At 56.9% G+C, this 19181-nt stretch overlaps 8 protein-coding genes across 8 annotated transcripts; 4 read left to right on the top strand and 4 right to left on the bottom strand.

Moving 5' to 3' along the window:
* Positions 1-1212: 1212 nt before the first annotated feature.
* VTJ04DRAFT_4720 (uncharacterized protein) lies at positions 1213-2852 on the top strand (the record flags this gene model as incomplete). The annotated part of the gene is made up of 3 exons (XM_069362759.1): positions 1213-1970; positions 2167-2419; positions 2553-2852. The coding sequence occupies 3 exons, from the start codon at positions 1213-1215 to the stop codon at positions 2850-2852; spliced, it is 1311 nt and encodes a 436-aa protein (XP_069219673.1).
* A 679-nt stretch (positions 2853-3531) lies between these two features.
* Positions 3532-4505, bottom strand: VTJ04DRAFT_4719 (uncharacterized protein; the record flags this gene model as incomplete). Its single annotated transcript, XM_069362757.1, has 3 exons — positions 3532-4257; positions 4334-4443; positions 4502-4505. 3 exons carry the CDS (start codon positions 4503-4505, stop codon positions 3532-3534), a joined length of 840 nt encoding a protein of 279 aa, XP_069219672.1.
* A 551-nt stretch (positions 4506-5056) lies between these two features.
* Positions 5057-5919, top strand: VTJ04DRAFT_4718 (uncharacterized protein; the record flags this gene model as incomplete). The annotated part of the gene is made up of 5 exons (XM_069362756.1): positions 5057-5184; positions 5271-5380; positions 5454-5633; positions 5710-5771; positions 5833-5919. The coding sequence occupies 5 exons, from the start codon at positions 5057-5059 to the stop codon at positions 5917-5919; spliced, it is 567 nt and encodes a 188-aa protein (XP_069219671.1).
* A 231-nt stretch (positions 5920-6150) lies between these two features.
* On the bottom strand, positions 6151-8447 carry VTJ04DRAFT_4717 (uncharacterized protein; the record flags this gene model as incomplete). The annotated part of the gene is made up of 5 exons (XM_069362755.1): positions 6151-6911; positions 6991-7365; positions 7434-7619; positions 7684-7752; positions 7820-8447. The coding sequence occupies 5 exons, from the start codon at positions 8445-8447 to the stop codon at positions 6151-6153; spliced, it is 2019 nt and encodes a 672-aa protein (XP_069219670.1).
* Positions 8448-8963: 516 nt separating this feature from the next.
* VTJ04DRAFT_4716 (uncharacterized protein) lies at positions 8964-11146 on the top strand (the record flags this gene model as incomplete). The annotated part of the gene is made up of 2 exons (XM_069362754.1): positions 8964-9356; positions 9422-11146. 2 exons carry the CDS (start codon positions 8964-8966, stop codon positions 11144-11146), a joined length of 2118 nt encoding a protein of 705 aa, XP_069219669.1.
* Positions 11147-11555: 409 nt separating this feature from the next.
* Positions 11556-12303, bottom strand: VTJ04DRAFT_4715 (uncharacterized protein; the record flags this gene model as incomplete). Its single annotated transcript, XM_069362753.1, has 2 exons — positions 11556-12099; positions 12173-12303. 2 exons carry the CDS (start codon positions 12301-12303, stop codon positions 11556-11558), a joined length of 675 nt encoding a protein of 224 aa, XP_069219668.1.
* A 406-nt stretch (positions 12304-12709) lies between these two features.
* VTJ04DRAFT_4714 (uncharacterized protein) lies at positions 12710-15582 on the top strand (the record flags this gene model as incomplete). The annotated part of the gene is made up of 2 exons (XM_069362752.1): positions 12710-13022; positions 13076-15582. 2 exons carry the CDS (start codon positions 12710-12712, stop codon positions 15580-15582), a joined length of 2820 nt encoding a protein of 939 aa, XP_069219667.1.
* A 452-nt stretch (positions 15583-16034) lies between these two features.
* Positions 16035-17977, bottom strand: VTJ04DRAFT_4713 (uncharacterized protein; the record flags this gene model as incomplete). The annotated part of the gene is made up of 4 exons (XM_069362751.1): positions 16035-16731; positions 16829-17230; positions 17320-17487; positions 17604-17977. The coding sequence occupies 4 exons, from the start codon at positions 17975-17977 to the stop codon at positions 16035-16037; spliced, it is 1641 nt and encodes a 546-aa protein (XP_069219666.1).
* Between the last annotated feature and the right edge of the window lie 1204 nt (positions 17978-19181).

The raw sequence follows: 19181 nt of genomic DNA, 5'->3' as shown, positions 1-19181 counted from the left end.
CGGCCATCAGCTTTGCTTGCCACGTCCTGCTGGCCCTATCCAACATGTCTCGGGTTGTTGTGGAACCTCCGATACCTAGATCCTAGTTCCCGCACAGTGACGACAACCCCTTACCCATCCGTTGGATGTAAGCCTTTGTTCGGGTACTTATTCCCCGTCTCGGCGCACCCTCCCAACTTTCCTTCTCTCTCTCTCTCTCTCTCTTTCTAGTCCTCAGAGACAGACATCTCTTGGCTTTCGAACTGAGCATCCCGGCACGTCGCTCTCCGGCCTTGTACATTCCCCCTTCTAGGGGGTAGACTTCTTCAAGGGGCGTTCTGCCTGGCTGTCATCGGCTGCTGCCAAGCAACCGGACTCTCATCTCTTTTTCATCATCGTCATCTACTCGTCTACCTATTTACATAGGTACCTGGCTCATCATCATCTACTTATTCAACCATCCCCACCGCAGCTCGCAACACAAGCAGCATCCCTTCTTCGGCGTGCCTCTGCGTGTGTGTGCTCGTGTGTGTGTTTTTGTGTTGCTGTGCCGTTGCTGTGTGTCTGTTCTATTCGTCCTTGAGGAACACACGTAGAAAGATATCCCAACCGGCTTCGTCGTCATCGACCTTGTCGACACCGTCAAGCTCAGCATCATCGACCCTCTCGCCTCGACCGCCCACCCAGCTCTCCTCGACGTAACCGAACCGAATCACCTTCATCGACCAACCATAACTGCTGCCTTCACTCCCGTGCCTCCCGTCTTTCCTTGACCTCAACCGCCTACATACGACAACCTAATTTCCCGATCAACCTCAGGGAAAACACCACATTGATGTCGGCTGACCTCCGGACCGCTCTCCACTGCCTGCGCCATCCCTCCCGCTTCATGCCCATCTCGAGGACTCAGCTTTCGCGGGTCCACACGGGCGACAGTATCCAGAACATATTAAAACAACCCAATCATTATAATCATCTAAGTAATTCTAGTCGGACCAACAACAAGTGCGTCAAAGCCGTCATCGTTCTCATCGTCGCCCGGGATGGGTTGAGCCAACCAGCCTCTCCGGTGATGTCACCACCTAGCCCCTTGCACTCACTCCCTATGATTGTCTCAACGCCCATGTTGCTCACCAAAGTCATCCTTTCTCCTAGACTCAACTCGACGGCAGAAACCTCGAATATCATCACTAGTCTCACCACCACCGCCGTCACCACCACCACCTGCCCAGCATGGACTCATCCTTGAATCACCTCGCCAGGTCTAACAGCAGCTCCGGCTCAAACGGCGCCAGCAGCGACAGCGACAAGACGGCATCTAGCAGCGTCAACTCCCGCCCCAGCAGCACCGCCAGCACGCCGGCTCAAAGCCGCATGCCCAGCCCTAGCCCTGGAGGTGCAGATGACAACGTCAAATCCTCCCAGCCGGCCGACTCCACTGCTACGAATACTACCATGACCATCACAACCACCCAGACTACCACAAAAGACTCGAACCCCACCACCACGAAAGCCACTACTACCACTACTACCACCACCACCATCACCACCAAACGCGTCACCCTCCTCCCGACCCGCTGGACCGACCCGTCCAGCGTGCGCCGCGTCTCTCTGCGCGAGGCGCGTGATGCAGCCATGACGCTCGCGCATGCTTTTGCGGCAGACGATTACGCGCGGTATCTGGTGGACGTGGACCCGGAGCCGGTGGCGTGGTATTACAATGGGGATAGTGGACAGGGGCAGTGTGGGTGTGGAAGTTGTGCTGGAACTCCTGGCAGTGATGCCGGTGGGAGTGATTCTGGTGCTGGTGAGAGGCGTGGAAGTAGCAGCAGCATGGATAGCGCCGCTACTTCCGCGACAGTGCTGACGGCCAAAGAAGAGGCGAGGCGCTGGCGGCTGCACGTGGATATCCTGGCGTATACGGTGGCGGCGCATTGCATGGGAGGGTTGGTGACGGCGGTGGGGCCCGAGTTTGACAGCGTCGCTGTTTGGTAGGTGTTTTCTCTTCCCAATTTCTTTGGTTTGATGTGGAGGAATGGGGGGAGATGAGATCCCTGAGGTGGGATCTACAATATATCCAGAGGGGATGATGATGGAGAGACGGGATACGGGACAGGAACTCAGGGGTAATGTAAACAACCGCCCGATTGTCAAACGCTAACCACCCCTTTCTGTCCCTTCCTTCAGGATCCCTCCCGGAAAGAACCTCGACGGCTGGTGGACGCACCTGCGCAGCGGGCTCTGGCGTCTTCATTTCGAGCTGTCCGTCGAGGGACGACGGCGCTACTACGACGAGATCCTCCCCCTGCTGCACGACACCAAGACCTCAGTGCTGGGCCCGCGCGACGCCGACGCCTGGTACCTCGTGTACCTGGGCACCAAGCCTGGGTCGCAAGGAAAGGGGTACGCGGCGCGGTTGCTGAGGGATGTGATGGCTAAGGTATGTTTTTGTTTTCTCACCTTCCTTTGTCCATGAACTATCTTTGTAACCAATCTGGCCCTTTGGCTGGCTACAATTCCCTTCCCGAGTCTGTCTCTCACATACTCACTCATCATGATCACGCACAATCCAGGCCGACGCCGAAAACCGACCCATGTACCTCGAGTCCAGCTCGGCAGCCAACAACGCCTACTACGAAAAGTTCGGCTTCCGGGTTCAGCGCGACATCTACCTCCAGCGCGGATCTGCCCCGGTTCGTTTGTCCATCATGGTTCGCGAGCCATGCGGAGGATCCGAGCTGTCGCACCGGCGACACTCTACTTGTCAGGCGTCGATGGCCTCGTCGAGCCCGAGTCCGAACCTGACGGAGGTTTCGGAAGAGGAAAAGAAGAAACGACGCTCTGGAATCAGGCGGCTGGTGGGTGGCTTTTGAAAATTGGTGGTGGGAGAATGAATGGTGGAGGCTATGGGGTTATGACGTGATGACTTGTCAGTTTTCCTTTTCTTTCTTTTACTTTTTTTTTATTTTTTTTATTTTTTTAGTCTTGTTTTCCTCGCCTTTTCCCCTCCCCGTTTCGCCCTTTTTTGTCTCTGTTTCATCTCATTGTATCCTCTTATCAGTTTGATTAGTGTGTTTTGCTTTCTGTCCATCAACTGGACAACCAGACTGTTAACGTGACCACTGGCCACATTTAACATGTTGGCCATATCTCATCAGTTTATGACCAGGAGACATCCAGATTGTTGTTAACTCTCATCTCATCATCAATGAACCAACAGCACGTCGAGGTGCAATTTGTACCTGTCATATGACTGTTGAGGTGCTGTCGCCATGCCCAAGACATGACACACATCTGAGGACCGGTTGGCAAGTCTCATCCGCCGGCCCTCAGCCTGTAGTTGTACATGAACTTGTTATTTACCATTCCCGTAAACAACCAGCTATCAGATCATGCCACATGCCAGCAACTGGCGCCTGGTATCCCTCAGTAATGCACACGCGTGTAGTCGTAGTAATAGCTTATTTTCCCCTTGCCCCGATCAATCCCTGATCCGCATGTATCCCGTTTACCATCCCGTACATAGCCTCACGACCCTTGCCCTCGAGACAATCACGCATCCAGCACCGCCCACGTTTCGTCGTCCTGGGTGGTGTAGATATGGCCATTGTCGAGCAGCTCACCGACAGCAGCCAGAACTTCCTGTTCGGAGAGGCCAAACCTGGCCTTGAGCGAGGAGAGGGTCTGTTCGCCGTTGCTCAACATGTACTGGTACATGGTGCGAGCATTTCGCGAGACAGGTCCCAACCTGGCAAGCAGCGCAGTCTGGTCACCAGCAGACACGGCACCGCCGCCGCCGTAGCTGTCCACAAACATGCTATCCCCGCCACCACCGTAGGTTCCAGCGGCGTCGGCGTCGTGCTGCGCGCCGGCGCCCTTGGTCAGGGTGAGGTGGATGTAGGTGGCCTCGAGTAGGTGGTAGTTGACCTCGTTGAAGTCTGTGATGGTGCGCATGTAGTTCACGTTGACGTTGCGCTTGTTATGGAAGGATTGGAGGCGGCCAATAATGCGGACGTAGGTGTTGGGGGGGAAGGCGGTGCCGTCGTCATCGGGCACGCCGTGGGTGTTGGGCCACCGCTTGCAGTCGATCATGCCGGTGCCGTCGTCGATGCGGTAGTTGACATTGATGTTGCCGGCGTTGACGGAGCGGACCTGGCCGACGAATGTGACTTGGGTGGACGGGGTGTTATCAATGATCAGCTCGGCACCTGGGTACGCCTCCTTGGTGTCGAGCATCTGCTTGATGGTAACGGGGCGGATTTGCTGTTCCTCTCGTTTCTGGAAGGGAAGAGTCATATTAGCATGACGCAAACTTAGACGAGGAAGACAGTACAAGCTACGATCCGCTCCGCACCTTATCGCCTGTTTGGCTGCTGGTCTGTTGCTGTGAGCCTGTCATGAAGCCGCCGCCATCCTCGCCTCCTTGGGCACCGTAGCCCGTCCGTTGATACCCGCCGTATGATGCTGGAGATGGAGTCAGATTATTTTCTTGGAGATGTTCTATCATATCGGACAAGCTCACCCATTATGTGTGAGGAATTGTGCGCCTGGTACCTAGTTTGCGTTGATGGAAGAGAATTTGGCGGAGGCGAGGTCAGATCTGGTTTGATGGAGATGAGCAATTCCTACCACAGCAGCGGTTTGGGATCAAACAAAGACGCGCTCGACGCGCCTGAGGTGCAGCCCATTAAACGCGTGCCCCACTTTGTCAGGCCCGAAACCCGGGGTGGGTCTGGCTCTCGGCAAGCGCGGGGCCCTTGGATAAGCAGCGATAAGAGGGTCCCTTTCCCACAAGGCTTGGCAACTGACACCATCTGTGGCACGTCAAATCATTGGTCAATCTTGGCCTCGAAGCGTCAAGCCAAGACAATGTGCTCGAAGGCGTCATTGCTCATGAGAGGGACCCCAGCCTCTGGTTCTTGCCCTGAGCCTCGAAGAGAAAAGAGTGAAGGGATCCTGGACTGTCCATCACCTAGATTTTGAGGGGAATTCAAGTTTCCATCTTGTCCTAGATCGATGGATTGACTATTCTGACTACCTGATTCAGTACCAATTCCAACCTCCCATCTATTACAGCATGGCTACGACTCATACCCTCGCACCCATCATAGACGAGGAAGAAACTGCAACGGCATGGTGTACTGGAGTCGGCTGTGCGCCGCTCTCCGAGTTAACCAGGCCGGTCGAGGTGTCGGCCATCAGGCAGTAAGCAGTCCTATCTCGCTTCAACCCTCACTTACATGAAGCCCGCTCCCCGGTGACTTACACATACCTGACTTAATATCCTCCAGACGCGCCGACATCAACATCGAGAACGTCTTCTGCTTCCCGCCGCTGCTCGGCCCGCTCCTATTTGACAACGAGCAGAGCGATTGCCGTGATCACTGCGCCAATGAGAGGAGTATGTATTAATGAGTCAAACATCTCCTGACATGAACGGTTTCCATGAAGCCTAACAAACCCTATGCACCTAGCCTTCCTGTCTTATCTCAGGCTCTCCATCTACATGGCCATCGTATCCGTGGCCATTGTTCTGTCATTCCACCTCCGGAAAACCGCCAGCGATCTCGAGTTGCGCATGGCGGTTCCCCTGGGCAGCATCTTTTGGGCCTTGTCTGTGAGCTGCCTGGGGGTCGGGATTGCAAATTATACGAGTGAGTTTTGCGTCGCCCATTGAACACTGTACCCACACTAGCAGTAGGGAATCATGCTGAGCGACTTTCGCATCAGAAACGGTCAACAAATACAGCCGCCGCGCCGCCATCGTCCAGAGCGGCTGGAGGACCCAGGTTGTAAGTCAACTCATTCTGTTACATCCTGGAACGAAAGAAAACAGGCTTCTGACAGCAATAGGTCATGGCCGCCATCGCCCTGTGTATCGTGGCATCGTGTGTGACGTTACTGATTGTCAACAAGCATGCCGAGACGGCTGATAAATAGTGACGGGTGTTTCCCACGTGCGTCTTGTAACAAATCTCTGAGTCCATTGGGATAGGATATTCAGGTCCTAGTTTAAACAATCCAAGCTGTTTGAGTGCGCCTCGGAGATTAAATAGCATGATGAAACATAAAATAACCACCCAACCCGCCTCAACATCCAATAATCGTATGTTCCATGGTCTTAGTAAACACAAAGCCCAACTCGCCAGCCCGATCTGTCCTTGGTTTGCTCTATTCCTCCGCCCCAAAGCAAAACAGATCCCTCGTCAACGAACCTTGCCGAGTCCCCACCTCCTCCGCAGCCTTGTCGTCACAGCCACCCACCTTGCGCCGAAACTCATCGACATACCTCTTCGCTTCGCTCTCAAGCCCAGCCACCGTCGTCTCTTTGCCATCCCAGGCAAGCAGCGGCAGTTCCTCAAGCAAAGGCAACCGGCCGGCTGAGGAAGGCAGCAAACTTTCCAGATCCAGCACGCTCCCCACAGCCAGGGGTAATTCGCTACCGCTAATACCGCTATCGCTGCCGTTTGTGGCAGCGTTTGCATACTCTTCTGGCGGGCGATGCAGCTCCGAGTGCGCCACCGCCAAGTGTCTCGCGGCGGTCGGGCTGGGGTAGAGCGCGACGTAGCCCCTTGCGCGGGCGAGGCGGAGGACGTGCTCGAGCCAGGCCGGGCGGGAAGTGCCGACCAGCTTGTCTGGGTGGGTGGCGTGCGGATTACGGTGTTGGTAGGCGAGGGTTTGGGACACGAGGGCGTGGAGCTCGGCCCATTTGGGACCGACGAAGAGGAAGGCGTGGCTGTTGGGGGCTTGCCATAGGAAGGGGGTTGTTGGTCTGGAAGTGGAGGAGGAGAATGGTGAGGATGGAGGGTTGAAGGGGGTGTCATCGAGGAGGGTGGCGGGGAGGTCGAGGCTGATGCCGAGGAGGCGGGCATCCCAATCGTGGGTTTGCGCGGGATGGGAGTAGAGGTAGTGTAAGATGGTGTATTTGAGGTCTTGAGGGGTGGGATGAGTTAGCACCAGCGGAGAAACAACAATGATAACGCGTGACAGATGTGGATATGGGGGACATACAATGAAAGAACTGAGCAGACACCTCAACGTGTGGCGACAAAACCAACACGTGAGAGTGTTTTTGGTCTGCACTTGGCCAGAACGACTCGAGGAAACGCACCGAGCTTTCTTCCTCGGTAAGTCTGGCGCGAGGGATACGATGGCGTAGCGTGAGTTGTGACGGGGACGAAGAAGTCCGCCGGCCGGGCGGCCATTGGAAGTTCTTGAGGTACTCGGCCGTTGGACGGTCCAGCTGTGGCGGCAGCTCGAGGGTGAGATGAGGGATTGGCCCTGCTGAGAAATCGGCCGCGGACAAAGAGCTGAGGAGGTGAGTGAGGCTCCCTGGGACAGCCTGAGATGAAGGGACAAGGATTTCAATCTTGACATTTCCCCAGGCTGCGTGGCATGGGTGTTAGCGGCTGTCTTATCACTCATTGGGCTAGAAGGGGAACAAGATGACGTACCGGCCAACGACGAACTGTCCAATTTTGTGATCCAACCAAGCCTGGAATAACCGTTTTCGGGCAGCTCGATCAGGGTAATTCCAAATGCAGCTGTCACCTCTCTGGCCCCGGCTAGAAAGTAGTCCTCTTCGAATTCAGATGCGTCCACAATGAGAGCTTGCGGGTGCATGTGTTGATGAATGTCATCTGGCGCTGTGTCAGAACCACCAAACAAACTAGCACTGCTCAGTTGACAACAATATTGACTCACATATTGCCTGGATAGTGGCTTGTTTGAGACGCTTATTGGAGGACCGTGTTGCCATATTTGGCCGGCCGTCTACATGCACGAGTCGTCAGCGGGATCGGACTTGGGGATATTCAGAGAGACAATGCTTGTCGCATACCATGAAAAATCACCTCGCACGACTCATCAACACCGTTCACAGCCTTCAGATCCCCAATCTCAACACCGCTCCCTCCCATCAATGCAAGGTGCACATGACTGTGCCTCTCATTGGCCATGCCACAAGCCAGGGGAAGCAGGAGGGCAGCACTCCTGAGACTCGCTGCGGCGAAGAGCACGTTCCGGTTCGACGAGTATCCACCGGCGGTGCTGGCACGGATGTTTTGCAAGGACTCGGACAGTCTCTCCAACTTAAAGGGTCCGTTGTACCCACCCGAGGAGTGTCCGCCCCTGAAGTCACTCTCACCGGCCGCCGTTGCGCTCCCCTGATTCGGGCCGGCTTTCTTAGATGGCCCTCCAGGATCTTGTTTTCCAGGGATAGGATTGTACAGAGGACGGTAGTAGGGGCGGTTGGGCACCGGGTCGGGCATGTTGTGGATGAAGAGGTAGACGAGAAGCGCCAGTATGAGGACCAGGACCAGGCGCCTCAGCAAGACCCGACTACGGTGCGCTGAGGATGAAGGTGCCCATCGTGACCGGAACAATGGGAGCCTAAAGCCCGTCCCAGGAGCCCGGAGGTCGTCATCCTTTTTTGCGCGTTCCTCAGCGCTGAGGAACATAGGCCCCATCGTGACAGCAGCGGTGGTGGTGGTGGTGGTGGTGCCGCGCACCTAGCACGGATGTTGAAGGAGAGAAGGACTAATTAGTGTGGTAAGCGCCGACGGGGACGGCGAGGATGTTGAGAACTTGCGCATCACCGTACGAAGTGGAGAAGTCCAATCTCAGACGTCCCGATCCTTCATTTGAAGTTGAAGATGGGAAGAGCTCACACATCTGATGGAAGCTTGCATCTTGCGACGAAGGGAAGTGCCGCAGCCGAGTGGATCCCTGCAACCTTCCATCCCGTCCCGTGCAGCTGAGACCCACCTCGGCTCCACTGACGGGGGTATCCATGCAACCCCGGGCTGCGGAATGGTGGGGCACGAGGGGCAGCTTTGACATTTTTCCAACTTTTTTTGCGGTTCTCTCCAATACTCGTCGACTAGACAACCGTAAAGTTTAAACAACCCTCACAACCAGCTACAATTCCTTCCAGAATCTCTCAGGCATTGCAAACGCACTCCCAAATAGCCACATCAGGAACCATGGGCAAATCCCGCCGTAACCGTGTGCGGGGCAACCGCACCGACCCCATTGCCAAACCCGTCAAGCCGCCATCCGACCCGGAGCTGGCCAAACTGCGCGAAGCAAAGATTCTTCCTGTCATTCGAGACCTCAAGAGCCCCGATGCGAAGTCGAGGACCGCCGCAGCCGGCGCCGTCGCCAACATTGTCCAGGATGCCCGGTGCCGCAAGCTGCTCCTGCGCGAACAGGTCGTGCACGTCGTCTTGACCGAAACCCTGACCGACAACAGCATTGACAGTCGCGCCGCCGGGTGGGAGATCCTCAAGGTTTTGGCTCAGGAGGAGGAGGCGGACTTTTGCGTCCACTTGTATCGGCAGGATGTGTTGACGGCGATTGAGCATGCTGCAAAGGCGGTACGTGACACTTCCAATGCGTGACTGGTCAAGCGGGCATGAGGGACCTTGCTGACCATATACAGATTCTCGAAACGCTTACGGCCTCCGAGCCCCTTTTCTCGAAACTGCTCAAAGCCCAGCAGCGACTCGTTTGGGACATCACCACCTCCTTGCTGACCCTTCTCAACCTTCTCGCCCTTGCCAGGGACGAGATCTTGACCGCCATCGTCGCAAACCAAACAATCCTTCGCTTCCTCTTCCGTCTGGTTGCAACCGACATTGCTCCTCAAGATATCTTTGATGAAGCCATGTCCTGCCTCACCACCCTCTCCGAGGACAATCTACAACTTGGACAGGCCATAACCAACGATCCCGAAACGCAATGCTACGATGTGTTGTTGAAGCTCGCCACGGGCGCCGGCCCGCGCTCCGTGCTGTCGTGTGGAGTCCTGCACAACGTCTTCGCCTCGCTGAACTGGCTCGACCACAGCCCAGGCAAGGACGGTGCTTGCGACGCCATCTTGATCCCCGGCCTCACCCGCGCCCTGGAGCAGGTGACACCGAGCAGTGTGACGGCACCAAATGGCACATCGGGCCCGGCCGAGATCGTGCAGGTCGCCTTGGAGATCTTGGCATCTATCGGGACAGACTTCCACGAGACACTGCAGAAGGGGAACCGTGCGCCGCTCGGCGCCAGTGCCAAGGCCGAAGATGAGGAGGAGTGGAATGGAATCGATGATGACGGCGACGCAGACGCCATGGATGTTGATGGAGCCTCCGATGATGGGGATCAAGAAGAGGAAGGAGAAGAAGGGGACGACGACGACGAAGAGGGAGATGAGGATTCTATCACCTCCGAACTCGAAGCTGACATGGACCTCGTCACCGGCGGCGAGGGTTCCGGGTCTGGCGATCTCGACGACCTCCCTACACTCCGCGAACTCCTCCAGCGTGCAGTGCCCCAATTAATCCGTCTCGCCGGTCAGCTTCCACTCGACAACGACACTTCGCTCGCCGTACAATCCCGTGCCCTCTCCGCGCTCAACAACATCTCCTGGACCATCTCATGCCTCGAGTTCGAGAACGGCGAGAACGCCAATATCTATACCTCGTGGTACCCGATAGCCAAAAAGATCTGGCGCAAGGTGGTGGCGCCCATCCTGGAGACCGACAGCGCCGACCTCGGCCTCGCCACGCAGATCACCAGTCTTGCGTGGGCCGTCGCGCGCACCCTCAAAGGCGAGACACCGCTCGAGGGTGACCAACATCGCAAGTTCATGACTCTGTATCGCGCCACCGCAGGAGCGCAGCGCCAGCAGCAACAGCAGCAACAACAGGAAACAAAAGAAAAGGGCGGCGCGGCCGAAGACGCGCCAGAAGACCCGTTCCAGGGAATCGGCGTCAAGTGCATTGGCGTTCTCGGCTCGATTGCACGCGACCCGGCCCCCATCGAGGTGAACCGGGAGGTGGGCGTGTTCCTGATGACTGCGGTGCTTGGGATCGGCAATAGCAACGGCAGTGGTAGCGAGGCGGCAGCAACCTCCTTCACGGCGCCCCCCGCGGATGTGATCGAGGCGTTGAATCAGATCTTCGACCTGTATGGCGACGAGGAACTACCGTGCGACCGCGAGGTGTTCTGGAAGGATGGCTTCTTGGCGCACCTCGAGGCGCTCATGCCCCGGGTGCGGGCGCTTGCTAAGGGGATTGACAAGCGCGCACAGACAGAGCTGAGGACGCGCGCCGATGAGGCCGCGCTGAATCTGTCGAGATTTGTGCAGTACAAGAAGAAGCATGCGCCCAAGGCATAGGGACCGGCATGGCGAAGTATGGGAGGAGAGCTGTGTACCGATGGGATGGAAGCTGGAATCCGTGGCTGCTGGAAAGAGGGTTAATGCATATTATGTATGCGCGGCTCCTTCGAGACAGACCAGGAGACATGTCCTTATTAATCGGTCCTTGTGACTGATTATTCCTGAGATTTTGGGTCACTTCCGGACAAGGCGTTTTGGTGTTGAAAAACCTTTCTTCTCATGTTAGGTTAATGGATCAGATTCGGCCTCTTGTCAGAGCAACTCACACAGCGGCCTCTAAATACCCCTCGCCGGATAGCAGTACTCCATACTCCGTCAACCCAATCAGTGGCTCGTATCCTCGTCGATAGAACAGTTCACAGAGATAACCTTAAGAAGAAGCCCAAGCCATTTAACAACCCCACTCTCAACCAATCGGCTTGAGCTTCTTCTTTTTCTTGGAAGGTTCGCCGCTGCCGCTGCCTCCCTGTTTTGACTTCTGGAACTGCCTCCAACTATTAATCCTCTGGTCGCGGGTGGCCTCCCACTCCTCCTCGTGCTGGCGCTTGCGGCGGCGAGCCTCGGCCTCCTCCTCCTGACGGCGTTGCTCGCGGCCCTCCTCCTGCATCTGCGCGCGCAGCTGGCGGCGGCGGCGCTGCTCGTTCTCGATAAGCACGAACTTGATCTTTTCGTCCCACAGTTTCTCGAACTCAGGAGTCTTGAGCTCCGGGCTGTCAACGGTCCATTTCTTCTCGCGCAGCACCAGCATGCGGGCGTCGGCGATGGCCTCGTCGAGTTGGGCGCGGTGCTTCTCGTCCATCAGTTCCGTCTGGGCCTTCTTGAGACGGTCGAAGGCCTCTGGCGCCAGGGGGTTCTTGGTCTTGTCGGGATGGATGAGCAGGGACTTTTTGCGGTAGGCGAGCTTGATGTCGGACTCCGGCACGCCGGGTTTGAGACCGAGGACGGCGTAGCTGGGGGGTTAAGGTCAGTATCGTCAGACAAATGTTAATGACACAAAACAGGCGGGGCCAGGGGAAGACATACGCATCTAACCGGAAGGCCTTCAAGATGCGATCGATCTCGGCATCCTTCTCAAACTCCTTAGCCTCAGCCTCGAGAACCTCGAGGGCGTCCCGCGAGTCGACGGGCTCGTCCTTGGCATCCGTCGTCGCCATCGTGATATCGATGTGTGCCCGGTTCAAAATTAAAGTATTATTATTATAAGCCGGGGTCGAATCGCAGCAGAGTGAGGATGCGCGGAGCTGAGATTGGAGATGAGTTGACAAGGCGGAAAGGCAGTTGATGAGACCCAACAAAAGAGTTGGAGGAAAGGATGAAGTCAGCAGCAACAACAGCAAGAACCTTGGCGGGCGGCTGGCGTGGAGATCTGACAGGGGTGTGCGATAAGCGATAAGACATGCCCCACTAAAATTTGGAACGGCAGGAGAGCTCCATTGAAATCTCAGATCCAAACAACATCTTTCAAGTCCCGAGCACTCTTCACCTCGACCACGGTGAGTGCCCAATTCGTTTCGTACTACCGCACAGACTGCTGCCCCGGCAGCGCGACAATAATTCGCAATGAAGAAACGAGCGGCCTCGCCGGCTCCTTCCGAGAACGAGGTCGACATTGCTGGGTCCTTGTTTGCGAACGACTTCGACAGCGACAGCGACAGCGACGATGGGGTCCAAAACAAGAACGGCAGTGCATCCAAGCAGCCTGCCGATCTCGACTTTGGGGATTTGCTAAATGCAGGAGGAGAAGGTGGTTTGGAGAACGGCGGCTCAGATGATGATGAGGACTTCATCACACAGCAACAGCGGAGCTCCAACCGCAAGGCGCCCGTCTCCCAAACCAAGTCATCCAAGAAGGGCGGCGGATTCCAGTCCATGGGTCAGTCAGCGTGTCACCATACCCGCTATTCACATTGCTCACATCATGCATAGGTCTCAACCCCAACCTTCTCCGCGCCATTGCTCGCAAGGGCTTCTCTGTGCCAACCCCAATCCAGCGCAAGACCATCCCCCTGATCCTCGAACGCCGCGATGTTGTCGGCATGGCCCGTACCGGTTCCGGAAAGACCGCCGCCTTCGTCATTCCCATGATTGAGCGCCTTAAGGCCCATAGCGCCCGCGTTGGTGCACGCGCCCTCATCATGTCGCCATCCCGTGAGCTGGCCTTGCAGACGCTCAAGGTTGTCAAGGAGCTCGGTAAGGGCACTGATCTCAAGACAGTCCTGCTCGTCGGTGGTGACAGTCTCGAAGAGCAGTTCGCCATGATGGCCACCAACCCAGACATCATCATCGCGACTCCTGGCCGCTTCCTGCACCTCAAGGTCGAAATGTCGCTGGACCTCTCGTCTATCAAATATGTCGTCTTCGACGAGGCCGACCGCCTATTCGAGATGGGCTTCGCGGCCCAACTCACAGAGATCCTGCACGCCCTACCTCCATCCCGTCAAACCCTGCTCTTCTCCGCCACTCTCCCGTCGTCGCTCGTCGAGTTCGCCCGCGCTGGTCTCCAGGAGCCCAGCCTAGTCCGCCTCGACGCAGAGACCAAGGTGTCTCCTGACCTGGAGAGCGCCTTCTTCTCCGTCAAGGCCGGCGAGAAGGAGGCAGCCTTGTTGCACATCCTTCACGATGTCATCAAGATGCCTCTTGGCGCTCCCATGGGGGTCAATGATGAGGAGAACTCGGAGCAGCCGAAATCCAAGAAGCGGAAGCGCGGCTCCGACAGGCCTAACCCGAAAGAAAAGCCAACGGAGCACTCGACCATCATCTTCGCAGCCACGAAGCACCATGTTGAGTACCTGGCCAATCTGCTACGGCACGCTGGTTTCTCCGTCTCGTACCTTTACGGCTCTCTTGACCAGACGGCGCGTAAGATCCAAGTCGACACCTTTCGCCGTGGACGGACCAACATCCTTGTGGTCACAGACGTGGCTGCACGCGGTGTCGATATCCCGGTACTGGCCAACGTCATCAACTATGACTTCCCCTCTCAACCTAAAATCTTTGTCCACCGTGTCGGTCGTACGGCCCGTGCCGGCCAGCGCGGTTGGGCTTACGCCCTCGTCAGAGAGTCGGATCTTCCTTACCTGCTCGACCTCCAACTCTTCCTCGGCCGGAAGCTGGTTGTAGGCCAGGAGGTCAAAGAGCCCTCGTTTGCTCGGGACGTGGTTGTGGGCACCCTCAAGAGGGCCGAACTCGAGAACCAAGTGGAGTGGGTCTCCAAGGTTCTCGACGAGTCTGACGACCTGAGCGCCATGAAGCGCGTCACAATCAAGGCCGAGAAGCTTTACATGAAGACTAGGAACTCGGCATCAAGCCAGAGCGCCAAGCGGGCTCGTGACATTATCGCCTCGAAGGCCTGGTCGCAACTGCACCCGCTGTTTGGCGCCTCAGCTGCTGATGCCGAGGAGGCCCGCGAGAAGCTGCTTTCCAAGATCAGCGGCTTCAAACCTCAGGAAACCATCTTCGAAATCGGCCCACAAGGGAAATCAACAAAAAATAAAGCTGCCGAAGTGATGCGGACGTTCAGGGCAAAGGTTGGCCCGAGGAGGGGCCCGAAAAAGGATGAAGATGCCGAAATGGCAGATGCGGATGGCGACGACGTTCCGGTCAACGGAAAGAGCGGCGACGCGGAACGGTCAGGAGAAGACGATGAGCCATTCCAAGAAGAAGGCTACGGCGACGATATGTGGGAGGACGAAGACGACGACTCCGACTCGGAGCTTGAAGTCACCGTCACCAGCAGCGCCAAGGCCCATAAGGGCAAGACATCCTTCGAAGACCCCGAAGTGTACATGTCATACACGCCACGCACCACGAGCGTGGCCGAGGAGCGGGCGTACGGCGTAACGTCGGGCGGCACGTTCGTCGAGGCCGCGCGCGACGCCGCCATGGACCTCAACAACGACGAGGGCGCCAAGGCGTTCGGCTTGCCCACCCGCCCCAAGATGCGCTGGGACAAGCGCCACAGCAAGTATGTCGCCCGCACAAACGACGAGGACGGCTCGCGCGCCGGAAGCACAAAGATGATCCGCGGCGAGTCGGGCGTCAAGATTGCCGCCTCGTTCCAGTCGGGCCGCTTCGAAAAGTGGCGCCGCGCCCACCGCCTCGGCCGCCTGCCCGCCGTCGGCGAGGTCGAGAAGCCCCAGCTCGTGCGGCACTTCACCGCTGGTCCCGGCGCCGCGCCGGGCGCCGCCGGCGGTCGCCACTTCAAGCACAAGCAGGAGAAGGCGCCCAAGGAGGCGGACAAGTACCGCGACGACTACCATGTGCGCAAGCGGCGCGTCGCGGAGGCCAAGGAGAAGAGGATCGGCAAGTTCAAGGATGGAGAGGGCAGTCGCCGCGAGCTCAAGTCGGCCGACGATATACGCAAGGCCAGGCTTCTCAAGGAGAAGAGGAGGGAAAAGAACGCAAGACCGTCCAAGAAGGCGAAGAAGAAGTGATTGTTGTAAATAAGAGAGAGAGTTGGTGTGGTATATCCTGGTGTATTATTGGGAATGCAATGGATCAAAATACATTGTTTCATTGTTCACATTCATCGTCTTTAGCAATGCTTCCTCGATTTAATCCTTTGTGACGTGTGGTAATTCTTGCAAGAAAAGTGAGCCCCCAGAACATGGAAGTAAGTCAACAGATACCCCTGAATGCCTTCGCTCGCCATCAAAACACAGGAACAGAAGGCCTCCCGTCCCGTCCAGTCCTGACTTTTACCGTTTCCTGGACCAAGAGCACATCTATCCTTTTAACCAAACCAATGGCTTATATCCAAGCCCCTAGCCAAAGGATTTTGGAGATTTTGTGCCCCCCCCCCCCCCCCCCTCCCCCTCCCTCCTCCCCTCCCTCCCGGCCCTTTCCTTCATCATCTTTCACATGCTGTTCTCCTTTGTAACCTCTATCACAAGTCACCTCTCCACCGAGTCTCCAACGACCTCAGTGGAAAATATACCAACGCCGTCCCCACAAACGCGATCTCAAATCCTATATCCCCCGTCACTTTCGCGATCGGGCCCGTGTACCAAGGCGCCGCCATGCCGGGAATCACCAGGCCTAAACTCGCCAGCGACGCTCCCATCGCCGCCAGCCCGGGCGGCAGCTTCCTGCCCACATTCCAAATCGCGTGATCGTAGCTCGAATAATCCAGCCCGCGAAACACCACCAGCTCTTCGATCAGCACGGCATCAAAACATCCCGCCCAGTAGCCAATCACGGCCAGGAAATTGCCCAGGCTCTCCTCCCACTGGTGGGCGGCGCGCACCGCCATGGGCGCCATGAGCGCCATAGCGACCAAGATGAAGACGGCGCGTGGGACGCGCGCGAACAGAGGTATGAGCATCTGCAGGTTGAGCGCGATGCTGTACATGCTCATGGTGATGTTGCCGATGATGCTGAGGGCGAGGAGGACGAGGACGAAGCGGCCGAAGCCGCCGGCCGGGGAGAGCATGGCGGCCATGACGCCTCCGATGCCGGTGGAGTGGTAGGCCAGGTGCCATTCGGGAACGTTGGGGACCGCGCCGCCGATGGCGCAGCCGAGGATGAGGAGGGGGATGGAGGGGAGGAGGAGGCCGAGGTAGATGTAGAGGAAGACGCGGGTTCTGTTTGATTGTTTGGTTAGTGGTGAGTGAGTGTGCGATTGGTCAGTTGGCGTGCGGGGATTAAGCGGAGGAGAAGGGGGTTGTGACATTTACTAACCTTGATGCTTTTCGCGGGTTGTGGTAGATGGAGTAATCGGACACCGTCCCACCAAAGGTGATGAAGTAGCCGGCAATCAGTCCTCCCAGCGACAGAACCTTGGCTGGGGTCGCCGGCTCCGCATCCGCCTGGAGGTGGAGGTACTTACCGCCGCAACCGACGGCGATGACGATGCTGATGAGGTTGGGGATCCAAGTCCACCGCTCCCAGAAGTGCACGGCGCGGAACCCGAGAAACGAGACGGCGAAGGAGACCACGCAAGCGACGATGATACCCACTTCGACGGAGATGCGTGTCGGGTCCAGCGCCGCCAGGGCCTGCCCGCCCACGACAGACGAGAGGAGAGAGAAGCCGGTCAGCGTGGCGGCATTGAAAAGCAGGGGGATGGTTACAAGGTAGAGGCTGTATGCAGAGACCCTGTGTCAGCACAATTTCCGATGGCTTGCTTACCAACCTGGCAACAAAGACATTAGCATTGTGGCTTTACATACCCAAACGAATAGCGAGCTTGTACCAGCTGCCTCATGCCCGTCTCCATACCGCCGATGCCCATGAAGGCAGGAGGGATACATGTCAGGAGACCGAAGAACAGGATGGTAAGCGAGGCATCTCGGAGGCTCAAACCCGTGCCGAGGGTCGCCAGCATGCCGGTTGGGATCCTACAAGCACCAAGTAAACGGAGAAGTCAGAGCCAGTCAATGACAGACCAATAGGCATTCCATTAGTCCTCGACACCGCCCGGGACATGGCCTTCAAGATAGGTGGTGGTACGTACGGAAGTAGACACATCAAGCACGTAAAGAACACGGTGAACAGGTTGCCGTACTGGGTAGAGGTGCGTTCTTCTATAGGGACGGGCTTGACGCCGTTCTCCTCGAGCCCGGCATCGAGCAACCGACGATACCACTTTGGCTTTCCAGAACGCTCGGTGTCCGGGTGGTAGACCTCGCCCTCCTCAGGAGTCAGGGATGCCAGGAACCGTCTCCATCGTGATGATGGCAAGGTATGGGACTGGCAAGAGGAGGCTGTCATATCCGTCTCGCTAGGCTGTTGGGACTTAGGAGGGTCTTGGCGCTCGAGGTCGCTGGGAGTGTCCTTGGGAGGAGGAGACTCGGGTTTGGTTGCTATAGTGGATGTGGAGAAAGCCATATTGAGGAGTTTCCAGCGATGAGGTGTCAGCTAGTTATAGGGAGTGCCGAACAATCTTGACGGGCAGAAGGGCGATTGGCAATACTAGTTGCCCCAAGGCCGATTTACTCTAGCCCAAAATATCTCCTAGGGTTCGTTGATGGATACATAGGCAGATAGAGAATCATTGAAATATGTACTGTACGTTCTGCCATGTCCTGGTCATCTGGAAGGTCTCAACAAGACTCTCGCCAACCTTTCTGACCTAACCTATCTTCTCGAGTTTATGTTCAATATCGCCGCCGCCGCCGCCACCGACACCAGCCCCTGCCCAAGCATCACGGCGGTGACAATGCAGATGACGAAAAGAGCCATGTCTTTTCCACACCCACGTCGTGGCATTGGTGCCCAGGACCAAAGCAGCAAAGCCATCCCGCGAGCCTGGGGTTCGTCGTGTTCCATACAGCTTTGGTCAGCTCGGCATTAGCAGGAGGCGAGGTGAAAACACTGCACTCAGGCGGTGGGGCTTTTGTTTCCCGATAAGCATTCGCATGCAGCTTGATCTCGTCTCAACCAGACTGATTTATTGGCGGATATGAAGATGGCGGTCGGAGAAGAGGGTGGGTTAAGAGAAGGAGGGGCCAAGCTTTGGACATCTTGGGCTGACTTACAACCCTTGCTCATGGGTTTCATGGCCATTCATGGGGGGCGATCGACGTCATGGCAAGTCTCCAAGTAAACGTACTGGACACAGGGCCCGGAGGATTGAGTCCAGAGGAGGGGAATGGGTCTAGGCGACGCGGGAGAAGGCGAGCAGAAGGTTGGGGAGACCGGGATCTTGTTGTGGGAACAGGGATCGGCAACGCGGGAATGTGTGGACAGACAGCGGCATCCCAGAGGGGTGGTAATAAGAGGTGAGCTTGCAGGTTGGTCATTGAGGGGGGGCAAACAGACGTGAGAGGGGAACTTTGGCCAGGTAGTGTTGGCTTTCCCCGCTCCCTCTCGCACTAGATTGCGCCGAATGGTACTAGTTTGGCAGCCTCCGAAAGGCCTTTGCGCAGTTGAGTTGCTTGTTATGGCGAAAAAGCTCTCAGTGGGCCAGGTCGGATGGCCTGCTTGGTGTTTTCCATTTCTTTCCCTCGGCCGCCCCTCAGCAAATGTCGATCTCAGATCGGAAATCAGACCAGTATCATCAACGGCAAGCCATGCGGCTGCCAGATCCAAG

This window comes from Mycothermus thermophilus (genome assembly GCF_041956435.1).
Source record: "Mycothermus thermophilus strain CBS 625.91 unplaced genomic scaffold VTJ04scaffold_3, whole genome shotgun sequence".
NCBI lineage: Eukaryota > Fungi > Ascomycota > Sordariomycetes > Sordariales > Chaetomiaceae > Mycothermus > Mycothermus thermophilus.
The sequence above is the reverse complement of the archived record's forward strand: the minus strand, read 5'-3'. Positions and strand labels throughout refer to the sequence as shown.